General features: G+C 38.5%; 1 protein-coding gene across 3 annotated transcripts in view; it reads right to left on the bottom strand.

The window, feature by feature from the left end:
* Window positions 1-14,570, bottom strand: part of CPED1 (cadherin like and PC-esterase domain containing 1) — a 263,041-nt gene extending 248,471 nt beyond the window's left edge. For all 3 annotated transcript variants that reach the window (XM_069462606.1, XM_069462603.1, XM_069462605.1), the window contains exon 1: window positions 13,671-14,570. In XM_069462606.1, coding sequence (XP_069318707.1) covers window positions 13,671-13,919 — 249 coding nt within the window. In that variant the 5' untranslated portion in view covers window positions 13,920-14,570. The remainder of the gene's footprint in view (window positions 1-13,670) is intronic.
* Window positions 14,571-16,195: the final 1,625 nt, after the last annotated feature.

Genomic DNA, 16,195 nt, shown 5'->3' with positions numbered 1-16,195 from the left:
AAACTTTTCCTTATCTCATCCATGTGGGGACCCAAGTATTACGAATAATGGGGGAGGGGCCAGGCATGGTGGTATGTGCCCTGCCTGTAATCCCAGTGCTTTGGGAGGCTGAGGTGGGAGGATTGTTTGAGGCCAGGAATCTGAGACCAGCCTGGGAAGCACAGGAAGGCCCCATCTCTAAAAAATAAAAAAATAGCCGACGTGGTGGCTGGTGCTTGTGTTCCTAACTATGCAGGAGACTGAGGCAGGAGGATCGCTTGAGCCCAGGAGTTTGAGGTCACAGTGAACTAGGAAGAGGCACCACACTCCACATAAAAGAGTAGAACATGTTTCCTTCAGCACGTATTTATGCCTGAGCACTCCTTTTTCTTGCTTACTTTGAGCATTTTTGTGGCTGTTTACTCTCCATGACCTCCTCATCTTATCCTTTGAGATTACTGGCCATTACTGATATACAATCTTGGAGACTACCCTGGGTAATCTTTTCCCAGCATGACTGAGTGCTAACAACTCTATCCCATGCTCCCCTCTGGAAGTCCCACCCAGTCTACCCTGTTCCTGCTCATGTTGCCAGATGCTGTATTAACACACTTACACATCGTAATACAACCGCACTTAATCCTTTCAGAATCAGTCCTAGAGCTCTCCAAATTATGTATTCATTCTAGAATGTTTATATATTAGATGGCTAACTTCTTGCTTCCAAAATCAAAAATTGGCAGGAAATGGCAATACCTAGTAATATCAAAACATAAGCACTATTTCTAGAGAAAGGAATAAGACATCATCTAAAACTGATATCAAATTTTCAAGTCCTTAAACTCTCTAATCCTTCCTTTATGGGACAGATCGTGTTGCAATATAGCTTATGGCTTTCCTCTCTGGCTAACTGGAAAAGCAAGTTCTCTTCCTAGACGTCCAGATTATTCTTAAATGGTCCAGCAGAAGATTTCATAGGCCAGGCCTAAAGCAAAAACCATCTCTTCTAACATGACAGATTGCTTTAGTATTCTCAGGAAATCCAGAGGTGAGGACATCTTTTAAAGGGAAGAAGTCCTGGGTGGAGATGTTGTTTGGGAATACCAGAGTTTAAGAGTCCAGTTGAAAGGACAAAAGAAGAATTCAAGGACCGCTGACCAACACAGAGTTCTATATTGGATACACAGCATGAACTTACACTAGATCCCATTCATCCATTCACTCAACATGTTATGTGCCAGGAATTGTGTAAACTTGATCTCTGCCCTGACCCAAATTACAGTAATTTATTAGAAGGTTTTGCTTCAGTGCTAGACTTCACAGGGTATTGTTACATTATTATAAATGCTCACTTTGTTTAGGGTTTTGCTAAGAATTGTGCTTAGGATCATGTGCACATCATTGGATAACGAAGTCTACTCCCATTTATATCACAGAAAAGGTGCTTCCTTTTAAGAGGTCATTATCTTATATGAAAAATAGGTGACAATTCTAGCTTCTTGAGGTTTCTATGTCTGACAAAATGTATTTCCACAAATACAGTTAAAGCAGATATGGTATTACTTTTACCATTGCTTGTTTCTTTAAAAGAAACATAGTAAACTTACCCCCTCCTCTATGCCCCCCCCCCACAAAAACTAACTCTGTCCCAAATCTACTTGCTTTTAAAATAGCTTATGTAGTTCTAAAATCCTTGGATAAGTAGGTTTAGCTTGTGCAGCAGGAAGTTTCAGATGAGTTATTAATGTTTTCATTGTTTGTTTGGGGGATAAAAGATAGTTCTTTAAGATAATAACAGAGAGAGGAATGAGAAGAAACATTTGAAATCACCACTGCCCTCTGGGTGTGTCCAGTGGGAAGGGTTTACTGCTCAATATGAAAGCCAACTTTCTGGCTGATGCTTTGCTAAGGTCAGGCAGTTCCTTCATTGCTACAGAAAAGTCAATTTCCTGTTCCATTTTTTCCTGAAGCATTTGTGCACTTTGGCTAAATTAATGCTAGATTTTCCACTAGGGAAGAACTAGGCTTAGGGCTGAAGCTATTGAAATGCTATTATACTTCCTATTGCTTGTTAAAGAAACAGTGAAACGTCAAAAGGAAATTCAACTGTGATAGCACAATTTTGGACTTCTAGTGGCATTTTGAAATGTAACTTTGTAACTTGACATTTGTATAGCACACTGACCTATAATTTTTTAATGAAAAAAGGAGGGTTTCCAGTAATCACATTTATGTTACATATATATGCAATCTTTTCCCAAGAGGCACAAAATACAACAAGAATATTTTCATGATATTATTCTTTGGTATATGATCATATAAATTCCCCTGTCTTTTATAATCTCAGTGTTTCTCAAAGCACTCTCAGCCCCATAGTCTGATCCCATAACATCTCTGTGACAGGCATTTCCCTTCCTAGGACACAGACTAGGAAAATCAAACCCAAAGAAATCACTTGGCCATGGTCACCCAGCTCTTCATCATTGAAACTGGGACTCCCCATCTCAGTCCCAGGCACTTTGCCTTTCTCCTGGAAAGGGGGAGTGGGTCACAGCAGGATCTGTTTCAGACACATGAACCTTTAACAGGTTGCTCTGGTGGTCTCCAGAGGTCTGCACTACCACCCCAACACCACCCATTTTTTCCTATGTCAAAACAAATAAGAACTATCAAGACCCAGGAGCAATATTACTGTTTAAGTAAATTCTACCGTCTTCTTGTAGATATTCACTATCATCAGGCTTTTTCCTCTACCTGACTCTCGCATCCTGGATTGGCCACTTTATCCCAGACCCTTTTCTCAGGCATACTTGAAATATGCTTAGGGCAGCAGATACCAGCTTTAATGTGTCAAGATCATCTGTGAAGTATCTTATAAGAAATTGGCTATGAAAAGAAAGAAAATATAAAAATTTGTGAATAATTTACATTTTGTAAAGCAGGAAAGATGTATTGCATTCCCACTATTTGGTAGGCAAAGTCACTTTCCTGAGCAGGAGAGGAAGGAGGTATTATATCATGTACGACTCTGGAAATCCTGTGGAATGTGCTTGCATTTGACTCTATCCGGAGGTGTCAAAGGGGAAAGTGACTGAGGCCGGCTATCATAGGACAAGCAGCTTTAAACATTTGCCTGAGCAAAATGTTATCAAGAAAACATACAGGGTGAGGATCAAAAATATGCATTATATATGCATTCCTGAAACAAGTATAATATAACCTATATAGAGTGCTTGTTTTTGACATCATAACTTAAACCCAGCTTTTCAGAGGCAGAAAGGTCATAAGCATTTATGGAACGCTGACTCTGACCAACCACCATGTTTGATGTTCTCAAACACATGATTTTATTCAGTTTCTACAAGTAGGGCTTAGTTAGTTTCACTTTTCCCATAAAAGGTTTAAAAATTTAGCTAAAATTTGCCTGTTGGGATGGGCAATATATATAACCTGAACTTTTGTACCCCCATAATAAGCTGAAATAAAAAAAAAATTTAAATATTAAAAAAAAAAAAATTTGCCTGTGGTCCCATAGCTAGGATACAGATGGAATTTGGACCAGTGTGTTCCACAACATACCCATGATCTCTTGGGTTTAGTCAATACACTTAACAGGGTTGAGATTAAAAGTTTTGCTGGAGATAGTTGGGTCTGTTCTCATCAGTAATATGCTGAGTTACAGAGCTTCCCTCTTACCAAGTTGCTCTGATTGGACCACACTATAAGCAAAGTGGCCGAGATTTCTACCAATAGCTCCCAGCTAGGGATTAATGATACCAAAGGTAGTTATATTTCAAGGCACATGATCAGGCCCAATCTGCATTGCCAAATCCATGTGGTTGTCTTAATTATTTTGGTTCATCTATTATTTTGAATCATAAGTACTTTTAGCCTCCATTAGTGAATTTAATTGGAAAGTTGAATACAATTTTTTACGATCCTTATATACAGCAGACTCAATTATCTTTTATTGTTATATTCCTTTTTTAACCCTGTACATGATAAGTCAAAATGCTTAGTTTTACACTTTCAACAAGCCTCCAAAAATTACAAAAATTTACAAAGTACTGTTTATCTTGCTAATTTCCAACATTGGTGTAGTTTCTGTCACAGAACATAAATCCTATTTTAGAATATTCTCTTAGTGAGAATGCCTACCTTGAAAAAAAAAAATCCAAAAGAAGTCAAGCGGAAAATGAAACCAAAATATTCCTTTCACCCTAAAAGGCCACAGACTCAAAATTGGTAACGTGACACACTTTTTATACTGTCAGTGTATCTAGTGGTTTCCATTTTAGGGAGTTTATCTTACATGAGTTTCCAATTCCATTAATACAAGAAACAGAATTGTTTAGGGGGAGAAAGAAGCAGAAGCTCTTGCTACCATCTTGAAAAAACAAGAGGGAATGACACATAAAATGATTAATTCCTTGATACTTGGGAAATTTAGCATAACTTATTTAAATATGAGCTTCATCAAAACTTCATTAAAATTTATCTAATGTAAGCAAGTTTGAATTTGTTTAAAATTCTCTCAGTATGAGCAATTTTTCACCCGTATGCATATTTCATTATAAAAATTTTACACAACACGCTAATCAACTATCTCATAGAAATTCACAGGCATTAAAGGCTCATCAGGCAGCCCTACTAATTCCACGAAAGTCGTATACCTCTTAGTATGCGGACAACATCACTTGAGAGCCTCCTATACATGGACTCCTGCATTTAAATTCCATCAGCATGGTTTTTAAATCTATATCTTCCAATACAGTTACAGTATAGAAATGTGTAAAAGGAAAAGCTCAATTTTTAGTAGAATCAATCTGTTAAAAATGGAAACTCCTTAGTAGAAAAAGAGGTTAGATGATGGTAACAATGAGTAGAAGGGGGGAGGTAATTAGAAAGGCACATTGGTTGGGAAAGGAAGTTCTTTTTTTAAATACTTTAATACTTGATACTTGAGAATATTTATAGGATGAGGATTCCAAAGAGATGAAGGAGCTGAAGATATCAGGAGAGATGGGTGATAAATGACAAAGCAAATTTAATGTAGAAAAATGGTGTGATGTTTATCATTAGACAGAAGTCCAAGAAATAGTACAGAAAGGAGTTCAAGGGATACTTGTGCAGGAAGATGGAGAAGTGGAGGACCTTTGCGTTCAGTGAAGAGAAAAAAAAGAGGGAAGAGAAGGAGTTTTTCTCATTTCTTGGCCCCTTCTGCAGAGTTGGCAAATTCAACTTCATCATTCATTTATTTATTCATTCGTTGACTAGATATTTATTCAGTGCTCACTATATATGAGATACTGTTTTGTCACTGGGGATGTAGCAGCAGATAAATCAAATCTTGTCTTTGATCTGAAGGAGCTCACATTCCATGTAGAGGGACAGACAATAATCAAATGAATAGGTACATATTTATTCAGGACCCAAAATCTTAACCTCTTTCTTCCATTCCCCACTCAACTCACCTCTCCACATCCCCAGCTAGACACATACTGTTAATCTCAACATCTCAGAATAAAAAAAAAAAAAAGGATTCAGCAGAACTGTGGGCTTGCCTATAGATAAGCAGGCCTGACTTTGAGTGACATATCAGCTTCCCTAAATTTTGTTTTGATTCTAAAGACTCATATTACTGTGAAAGGGCAACAGTTTAGAGGCTAGGAGATAGGGAGAGAATGTCAAGAAGGCTTTCACCTCAGATATTCCTAACCCAAGGACTTATGTTCATTGCAGCCATTATTTATTGCCCATCTACTTTGTGAAGGCCAAATGTTAGGGTCTACAGGGACTACAGAGATGAGTAAGTCCTCGAGGAAATTAAATAATAATTATTCTGATAGTTAATATTTGTTGAGTACTTTCTATTTGACAGACACTCTAAGGGCTTTGCATGATTTATCTCTTTTAAGCCTCATAGTAGTCTTGGGAGGTTGGTGTTAATAACTCCCATTTTCAGGTAAGGAAACTAAATCCTAGAGAGGTTCAAAAACGTGCTCAAGGTAGCAAGTTAGCAAAGGGTATCCATCTGAGTCCAGAGCCCATGTGCTTTACTGTTTTGCCTCTCCAAGTTTATTAGTTTCCTAGAGCTGCTATAACAAAGTATCACAAACTGGGTCATTTAAAACAGCAGAAATTTGCTAGCCATCTGAAATCAAGGTGTCAGCAGTGTCATGCTTCCTCTGAAACCTGTCGTGGAATCCTGTAATGGAATTACAGGAATGGAATGGAATCCTCCCTCGTCTCTTCCTAGTTTCTGGTGGTTTACTAGCAATCTTTGGTGTTCTTTGATGTGCACCTGCAAAACTTCAATTTTTGCCTTTGTCATTACAGGGCGTTCTCTGTGGTTGTCTCTTTGTCTTCATATGCTGTTTTTTTATAACACCAGTGCTATTGGATTAGGGGCCCACCCTACTTCAATGTGACCTCATCTTAACTAATTACATCTATGATAACGCTATTTCCAAATAAGGTCACATTCTGAAGTACTAGGGTTTAGGACTTCAACATATCTTTTTTTGGCGAGGGCGGGGGGGGGGGGGGGGGGGGGGGGGAGGGGACAACACAATGCAACCCCTAATAGCAATGAATAGAGATAATATATGGAGATAGAACAAAGATAGTTAGAAAGAACACATGGGTCTCAGTCTAATCCTGTCCTCACTATCAACTAGATACGTTACTTTAAGAGAGGAACTTTCCTCCTGTGAAATTCATTTTCCTCATTTACAAAAGAAAGATGTTGAACCTAATAATCTCTAACTTATTTCCAGTTCTAACATTCTGATGTTCCTTCATTTCTAAATAATTATAATGAAAAGTAAGTTTTATTGGGGATGTTTGAACACGTATCTACTTGTGAAGATGAGGGCTGTCGTGATGGAAGAGGTAAAATTTCACACATTCCAGAATACTTTAAGAATGCTCCTGAAGATTTCTAGAGGTGTTGACTAGGGAAGACTCCCTGGAGGAGACTCCAGGCAGAGGTAGAAATGTTACAGTTTGGAGAACAGGGTGTTTGGCTAGATCAGGGATTACATATTGAAGCAGAGTGGGAATAAAGGCAGGTAAGATATGCTGGAATATGCCAGGACTGGGGGTGGTTTCCACTCAATTTATTGGGCTCAACATTATTATTTAGTAGGAAGGCATTGCAGCAGAGATATTATGGGGGTTGTGTGTAGATAGCATAGAATGTACAGGCAGATGGAGGGGTAACTAGTTAACAACTACTGAAAAGCCTAGGTTAGTAGCAGTGAGGACACAGCATTGAGATTGTGGAGGTAGACTCTAAGATTTTAGAATCTGATGAACTCTTGTCTGGATTAATTTGAGGGACCAAGGAAAATCTCACTTTGCACCAGCCATAAAGGCTTGTGCCCAGGTGATATTTATAGAAATTACTCAGTATAATAAAGGGCTAAATGTGCATCATGGTCCCAGAGAGAAATGAGAAATTAAAAGAAGCCTCATGTCTACTGGCAGTATACAAACCACAAAGAGGAAATCTAGGCGTGGGCCGAAGCCAAGGAGTACAGACTGGGAAGCAACATGCAAGTTGGTTGAGACAAATGTTCTGAATAACGGCTGCAGACAAGGCAAGAATGTTGTGAGTGTTACATGACAATGTAAATATAGTTAAAACTACTGAATTCTATACGTAAAAATGGTTAGGAGGGTAAATTTAATAATATGTTTTTTACCACTATTAATTTTTTTAAAGGATAATAATTTTTAAAAGAAGAAAAAAGGAAAAAAACCTGAAATATGCTGTGGCCTTTCTAATTTGGAGCTGGTCATGGGGGTCAGTGGCAGGGCTCAGATTTGGTAAGCAGCCAGGCGAGGTGGATTTGGTGAGGGGCAAGGTGTGGGGAAGAAGCAAGATATATCAAGATAACCGTAAAAAACCTATGCATCCAAGAGAATGGTGATGGGGTGTCAGGTTCTATTCATGGAAATACAGAGGTTAGGTGGAGTCATTGATTTGGGCATGAAATTTGTGAAAGAAAACTACTTGAATGTTTTTAATTTTTTTGCAATATTCTACAAAAGATAACAGGAAATTGGAAATATAGGTGATGAGTGATCTGTCCAAGAGTGAAAATTAACAATAGGCAAAGTTGATACATTCATCAAGGAAAAGCATAAAATAAGACAATTAAAGATCCAAGAAATTAAGCTTGGGAATGTCCATCTTCATCATCAGAGAGAAAAAAATAAACTCTGAAAGGAGATCACACTTTATTCAGAAAGGTCAGAGAGATGCTTCAGCGAAGAAGGATGTAGATTGAAAATTGATCATTAAATTTAGTAATCGAGTGGTCACCAAGACAGAAGTTTCAGTACAGAAGGCCAAATGCAAAGGATAAGGAATGTCCCGGAATGCATGCAAAGAGAATCAGTTACAGGTTCTCTGAAGGGAATTAGAGAGAGACGGAGCTCATTACATTAGATAGATTGCCAGGTATAAAGAAAGTTTATTGTTTTATCAGTTCTAAATATGTTTGCTGGCAGAAGGAATGGTCTAATTGAAAGGTTTTAAACTGGCAATATTATAAATAATAGAGGGTAACCGTGCAGCCAGTTCTGGAAAACATTGAAAAGGAAGTGTTCAAGAACACATGAGGAAAGCAAGTTTTGGCAAAGAGGCATTTTCAAACCACTTCCCAACTGGTCTCCCTGCCTTCAATTCTATTCCACGCCAATCTATCCTGCAATGTGTGTTGTGGAATGTTCTCTCTAATACATAAATCTATTCATGTCAATCTTTGCTTAATATTCTTCGGGGATTCTCTGTTGTTTTCAGAATAGAATCCAGACTTTTTATCACATGCACATTTCCAACATCCAGACTCTGTTGAACTTTCTACCTTGTGTGTATTTGCTTTCCTGCTTCATTCAACACCACACACACACACACACACACACACACACTGCATAACAAATACTTTAAATTCTCCAAATGTATCAAGCCATTTAATTTCTTCTTTGCATATGCGGGTTTTTCTGCTTGTAATACTTTTTTGTTCTTTACCCCCTCTAGTTCCTTCTCACCTCTCAAAAAGTAGTCTTGTAGTGATCCATTTCCTAGCCCTGGGTTTAGTTACTTGCCTGTCTCACAGTGGTTTTTATTTCTGTTGTCATCCGTATCTCATAAAGAGCCTGGCACAAACAAATTGCTCAATAAATGTTTACTAAATGAATGACAAAATGAAAGAATGAATAAATGAAAGGGATGAGGAGGGTTAAGATGAAGTGAGGTTAGGTTTTGTTTTGTTTCAGTTGAAGAGGAAGATTCTCAGCGAGATAATTTTAAAAATTTTTTATTGAGAGAAAGCAAGGCCATTTCCCAAGAGTGAGAGCACACTTAGACATTTTTGGAGGATTTTTTAGAAAGCAAGGTTATCACAACCCCTGTATCAGTAGTTACTAGATCACTTTGCCTCATCTACCCCTCTAGTGGGTATTACTAGCCATTCTGGGGTCACCAAACCATGGACACAGCTTTCACCATCTCTGCCACCACAGACCTGCTAGCTCCCACTCACGGTACTGATTGCAAAGGAGGGACCACCTCATCTTTCCACCAGCAGGAACACACCCGCCCAGGCCCTAGCTTCCGCAGTGGCTGCCCTGACAATCCAGGTTATACAACCCATGAGTAGCGTAAGATAGACTCCAACAAATAAAAGGCAGAAGAGATCAGCAGATAAATTGCTTGCTCTTTCTGCACCTTTCCACTTATACCTGTTCTGAGATGCAATAGTTAAAAAAGCCCCTCTGGATATGACTCCCAATAATGCAGACACTTGTGTTTTTTCTCTCTCTTTCTTCTTTTTCTTCCCCACTTTTGTGTCTCTGGGATCGTATTTTCCAATAAAGTGTTAGCATGTGTGTGTTTGCCTCAGGTTCTGTTTCTAGAAAACCTGGGCTAAACAAGTAATTTTTAAGACATTTTCAAATGTTAAATATATTACTTACTATTAGAAATGCAAACAAAATTAATTAGAGCATTTTTAATGAAAACAGTCACTCATTTGCATTGGGCTGTGTTTGGATGCTGGAGAGAACAGAAGTCGTATAGAATAGTTACTGAAGGAAAAGGGAGAATCAAGAAGACATGGAAAATGAATAGTCAGGCAACAGTCAAAAAAATAGTAGCTCTCACTGTGGGGCCATCAACAGGAGATAATCAGAAACACATGGCTATGGTGAGTATAAATGTAATCCCCAAATAGAAAAGTTTCCATTAAAAGAGCATATACTACAGAGATTTTCATCCATTGGGTCTGTGTATAATTTAATGTGCTTCCAGTGTTATGAAATGTTAAATTGTTAGATTCCATGAGAATAGACAAATCTACTAAGTGACCTACTTCAGTGAAGACAACACAACTACGTTTATATATTAAATAGAAATAATTTTAAGACTCAGCATATTATCAGACAATATTCAAACAACTAATGTTGGGAGAAAACCCAGAAGAAATGACAAAAGTACATCTGCTTAGCAAGGCCCTTTGGAATGTTCAAATGGAAAAAAGAATTAAAATTTGGCAAGAAAGAGGGAGAGTACTTCCTCACTCTGGAAAGTTGGCATATACTATACCATGATCTCAATCCATATTGAAAACAGCTTTAGACATTGAACCAGATCCCGATTGTAAAGGCGTATAGGGCAAAGTTACCCCCCTTCAAATATTTGCTACTACAGAACCCTGTTACAAGGCCGATAAAGTATAAATGGTCTTCTCACAGAAACAACTGCAGCAAAAAAAACTGGGAAATACTTAATGCTTATTCATCAATGAACAAAAACTCTGATCCAAGAAATACTCTGTGGGTATACTTTGGTTTCTGAATGTTTATCCCTGCAGACACTGCAAAATTCACTGAAACATTTGTTTTAATATCCTTAGTTGAAGTCTTCAATTAAGATTTTTTTTTCATTTTAGGTTTATAAATCTAGATCCAATTTACACATCCTGAAGGGGCAGTTAGTTTAACATGTAAACATACTGGTTGTTAAGCATTTTTAGTGGTTTTTAGCATGTTTTTAATTCTGAATAGCTGACAAAAATCAATGATTTTTTACTCCAGAGATCTGCACATACACATGGATAAAATATTTTGAATAAAATTTCTGGAGTTTGTAAACATTTTCTACATTCAGATACATTCTGGAATCCATGAGCCACAGGATTCATGTCTTAAGTAACTAAAAAACACTTAACTCAAAGATGAATGGATTCAACTAAGAAAAAGCCCTAGTAACACAAATATTTTGTTTTTTCTAAAAGTAATAACAAAATCCAAAATTTATAGGTAGAAACAATGCTACTTCTATAAAATGCCTGAAAGCTAATTCTAGGTCTTTAGGAAAACCTATATATAACAGCATCTCATCAGTTATTTTTTAAATGAACTTCACACATAGTTTTTTGGAGAATGATCTACATATTGATCCGAAAGACATTTCTTTCTTCATTTTAGCTACCTGAAAGAATATCTAATCATTTATAACTAGATTATTATTTGATTCCTTTTTGGAACATATATTACAAGTAGAATGAATTTGTATCTGGTTTTAACTAACACATATCTGACTTTTTCTAGATTTCTTCATATCTCAAATAAAAATTGGCTCTAAACCAAAGGCTGGCACAGGTTAAAAATGGAGGTACACAGCTAATGTTTGGAAATTCAGTTTTCATACCAATGGGATACTGAACTATAATTGTGAATTTAGAATCTTGTGTATGATTAAAATATAAAAGACTGTGAATCATTTGGAAACCAAAATCATCATGTGTTTGGCCCTTTGGTGAAGAAAATTCTAGAGTGTTTTACACCAGCAGCCAATAAGTTTCAGATGGTTTGTAAGTAGCAAGAGATTTAAAGTTGAAATGGAATTTTCTGTGAGAGCCCACAAATAGCAGTTAACATATGCCTAAATTACCAAAAAAGCAGGAATCACAGAGTCAAAGAAGGGAGTAAAAAAGTCTTCAAGTTAGTGAATAAAACCTTTTTATCTAAAATTCTTAGCAAAAATTGTAGTCACTTGAGAGTAAAACTATCTCAACTATTTTTGAAGAAATTATATTTATCACTATTAGAAACTAGGAAGAAGTGACCTTCAAAGTCACAGTTTACATCTATCATAAATTTGATGTCTTCATGAAAAGAGAAATAATGGAAATAAGTTAATGCTAGTATAAATGAACAAAAAATACATTCTTCAATTACTTTATACCATGTAAAAATTCATTTACACTTTTAGTTTAAGTTTCATCTAAAAGTGCTTCTAATTATATTATCTGCTATTCTTTGCCATATTTTTTGGTCAAGATGTTTCTTAACATTATGGAGAACGAATGAAGTCACTCACTTAAAAGCCTTCAAATATTCTTTATTTTAATCTAAAATTATTTTCTAGTTCAATAAGTTCTTGTAGTTGTGGTTTCACAAATTATTACGAGAGCTTTGAATTCACATTGATTTAGAGCATCAGTCTTGCACTAGGAATCACGGACTTGGTAACTGTTCCTCTGGGGTTCATCTTGTCCTAATGCTAACCATGTGGCCTATCTAAACAGCTTTGAGTGTCAGTCATCTTATCTGTAAAATGATGACAATCATACCTACTGTACCTATCTCACAGGGTATAAATCTGATATTAAATAAATAAAAGACTTTTTGAAACAAGTGGCATTGGAGGTGTTGGTAATAATGATAGCAATAGTGCTGGTATTCAAGAGGAAATTCTGCTTCAAACAATAACCAGGAACATAAGATCTACCTAGCTCTATTGTAGATATAGATACTACTTATAGATTCCTAAATTGTCTTGCTATGATACTACTTACTGTAGCATAAAATTCAGTCGCTTTTCCACCACAATTTCTTTTGTGTGTAGTTTTTTTTTCTTTTTCTTTTTTACACTGGACTGTTTTACAGGTCATAGTTTTACTGATAGGCATGAACAGAGCGGGTGTATTAAAATAGAAATTCTGTGGGTTTTGTTGTTTTGTATTTTTTCAACACTTGACAAGATTAGTGGTTTACCAGCATAGTGTAAATATAAAATAATCTCTATTTCCCTAACTCTATATAACCAATAAAACACAGTGTGTCAATTGTTTTGAAGAAACTTATACTTTTCTTTGAAATGTTTTAGAAATACATATATTGCTTCAGAAATGTATTCCCCAATTAAGATTTGATTTAGCTAATTATAAAACGGAATTTTGGAATATCTTTTAGTCTGTAATGGTCTGGGTACTCATACTGACCACCCTGAGGAAAGAGACACTCGGTGTTTATCAAATTTTTTGAATCTTTGATTTGTGTTTCTGAATTGTAAATCCTCAGATCTCTTAGAATCCTAATATTTTAGAAAGAATTTGCAACATTCCCTCCTCCTCCAAATCGTCTATTTCATTCTGCTGAAATGAAGTGAAATTCTAAGAGAGAAAATATTGACCAGAACTTTCTGGAAGTAAATATAAGGAGTTGAAGCTTATGTAATGTGTTTCCCTGTCATCAGGTCACTCTCTAGGCTGTTTATACTCTGGATCCCTTTCAGACCTCATGGAAGTTAATTTTAGTTTTGCAGCAAGGGCAGAGAGGCAGATTGCTGCCTTTGCAAAAATTGTCTCCGTTAAGCTTCTGAGAGAGAGTCTTACCTTTCTGATTTCCTGTGCATCACCAGAGAGAAGGAAACACTGTTTGTCCTGCGAGAATTCTTTCTTGCATCTGCTTGCCTGGGTTTCAGTGGACGTGTGTGGGGCAGCGCCAGGGACAGCGGCTGGGAGCTTCCTTGTCCCTCGGAGGGTCAGGGTCTGGTAGAAGAGACAGATGGCCACAACCAAGCCCACCAAGAAGGGCCGGGGGCAAAATCGCCGACGACAAGGGAGCACTGGGCGACAGACCATGACCAGTTCAACTTCACTTGGCCCCTGTCCACGTTGCGAGAAAAGTCATAGCAGCTATTTTTTGTCAGCATGAAAAATACAAATCTGTCCTCTTTTTCCACAACTCCAATCAAGTTTGCTCCATCTCTGCTTAAGAACTTTCCAAAGGGTCATGCCAAAGAATCATAGGTCCCAAAAGTCTGAGGCGGTTAACGAGAGCCCTTCCATGGATGACAGTAAAAAGAAGCTGACCAGGGTTAAAAAAAGACATCAAAATAATAATAGATGTAACAAATAACCCGAGTGCTGCTGCCAAACCGTTGCTTCCGGCAATGCCTTATTTTCACAACATCCTTAAACTCACAGCAAAGGAGTCCGACTCTGCCTCAGCTTCACAGGAAGAGAGAAAACAACACCAAAGTAAATCTGGAGTCTGAAAACAGCCTTGAAGAATGCAATAGGTTAAAGCCCAAAGTGCCTGTTGCACAGCTGGACGCAGGCCAGGTTGCCTTAGCAGTTCCTCATTTTTCCTCCGGGTTTTAAAGCAGTCCTGCTTTCAGCCTTTTGTAGGCTGCCCTTCATTTAGTTTTAAATTCCCCCTTTCCTGTAAGCATTCACGGCTTTTAACATAAAAAGGGAATAAGCGGTTTGAATGGACATGGTTACTGTCAGGGTTTTGCTTGTATTTGTTTCATTCCGTTTCAAGTTCAAAGTTCTGTGTACTTACTCAGTTTTCATCCTTTTAGCCAGAAAAAAAAAAAAAAAAAAAAAGTTTCCATGATCCACGAATGGATTGCTGATCAAAACCACTCGGAAGGAAACACCCAGTCGGATGACTCCAATTCATCCCCCTTTCCCACACACATACACACACACACACACACACACACACACGCACGCACGCAGACACACTGCCCCACACGCGCGCGCCTGCTGCACACCCGGCCGCAGCTGAGGACCTCGGGCACCGCTGCCACCCAGGCCGGCCGCGCGGGGCGGGGCTAAGGCCCGGGCTCCTCGGGCCCTGCGGGGGCAGCCGGAGCCGCGCCGTCGCTCTGGGTGGGCAGCGGGGGGCTTCCCCAGACTGGAAACAGTACCCAGCCTTGCCCTGCTGAAATGAGGCTGCCCACCCACAGCTGCAGAATTTAGAAACATATTCGATGTCCGATCTCCTATGCATTTTTTTTTTCCCCTAATACAGAATTTGAAAAACAAATAGCCCTTAGTCAATTGATGACAAAGGTCGGGGGTGAGACGAAAACCAGCCAAGTCCATGAGTGAATCGTGAATCGGGAGGCTCTTCACTCGAGGGAATTGTGGTTACTCTTCTGAGGATAAGAGGGTCACGAGTACTGTCTGGACCTCAGACAGCGAGCACCAGAATAACTCAAAGTCGTCTCCTCTCTGCACTCTAGTACCGAACTCATATACAGTTGTTATTACTCCCTTCCCGGGGCAAGAGCTGGGTCTTTCAATGGCTAATTGCCTGACACTGTGCTCCTAAAATGAGTTGACTGTAGCATGCCTTAGGAGTAACGTTTGCCCAGCAGAGAGGGGTACACGGCGGGCTTTGTCCACAATTCAGCTCCGTCTAATTCTGTACACACGGCCACAAGGACATTGCTAGGAGTGCAGTCCTGTGATCTCCATCCACTTGTGCTGGCTCAGCTGAGGGCACGCCGAGCAGGGAGGAAATCTGCCTGGTGCATGTTGCTCCCTCTCCCAGTCCTTGCTTCGCAAACTCTGGATACCCAGGACTGGCTTGGGCTCCTAGCGGGCATTATTTAAAGGCTATGGACTTGAATAGGTTTTCTAACCTGTTTCTTACCCAAGCTCGTTCTTGAGGGCTGAGGTTCTCCAGTGAGGCCGCATCTCAGAGCGAGCCCATCCCATAGGCACGCTGCCGGCAGCCGCTTATATTTTGTGAGACGGAGCTCCCCCTAGGGGGGGCCCAGTTATTACGGATTCAGAGAAATGGGTTCCTTGTTTGGGAGAAACTATAATAAACACCTTGTAAAAAAGATTACTTAACACATTACAGAAGAAATATTCACACTAAAGCCGGATTTATCCCATGTCCTTGCATGTATTCCCTCCAATGAATTTAACATTATTTGATTAATAGAGAGTCTTCAGTACCATGACAAATGAAAGAGTAGAGAAATAAAGTAGCTCTTGATTTTTTAAAGGCCAAGAGAGTTTTAAGAGAAAATGGCTAAACACTAGTGTTGTAGAACATATAGTTTTGGTGGGTACGATGCGAATTGAGAGATAATAAGAATTATGAGAATTCTAAG

The sequence above is a fragment of the Eulemur rufifrons genome, chromosome 29, assembly GCF_041146395.1.
Source record: "Eulemur rufifrons isolate Redbay chromosome 29, OSU_ERuf_1, whole genome shotgun sequence".
NCBI classification, from domain to species: Eukaryota; Metazoa; Chordata; class Mammalia; order Primates; family Lemuridae; genus Eulemur; species Eulemur rufifrons.
The sequence above is the reverse complement of the archived record's forward strand: the minus strand, read 5'-3'. Positions and strand labels throughout refer to the sequence as shown.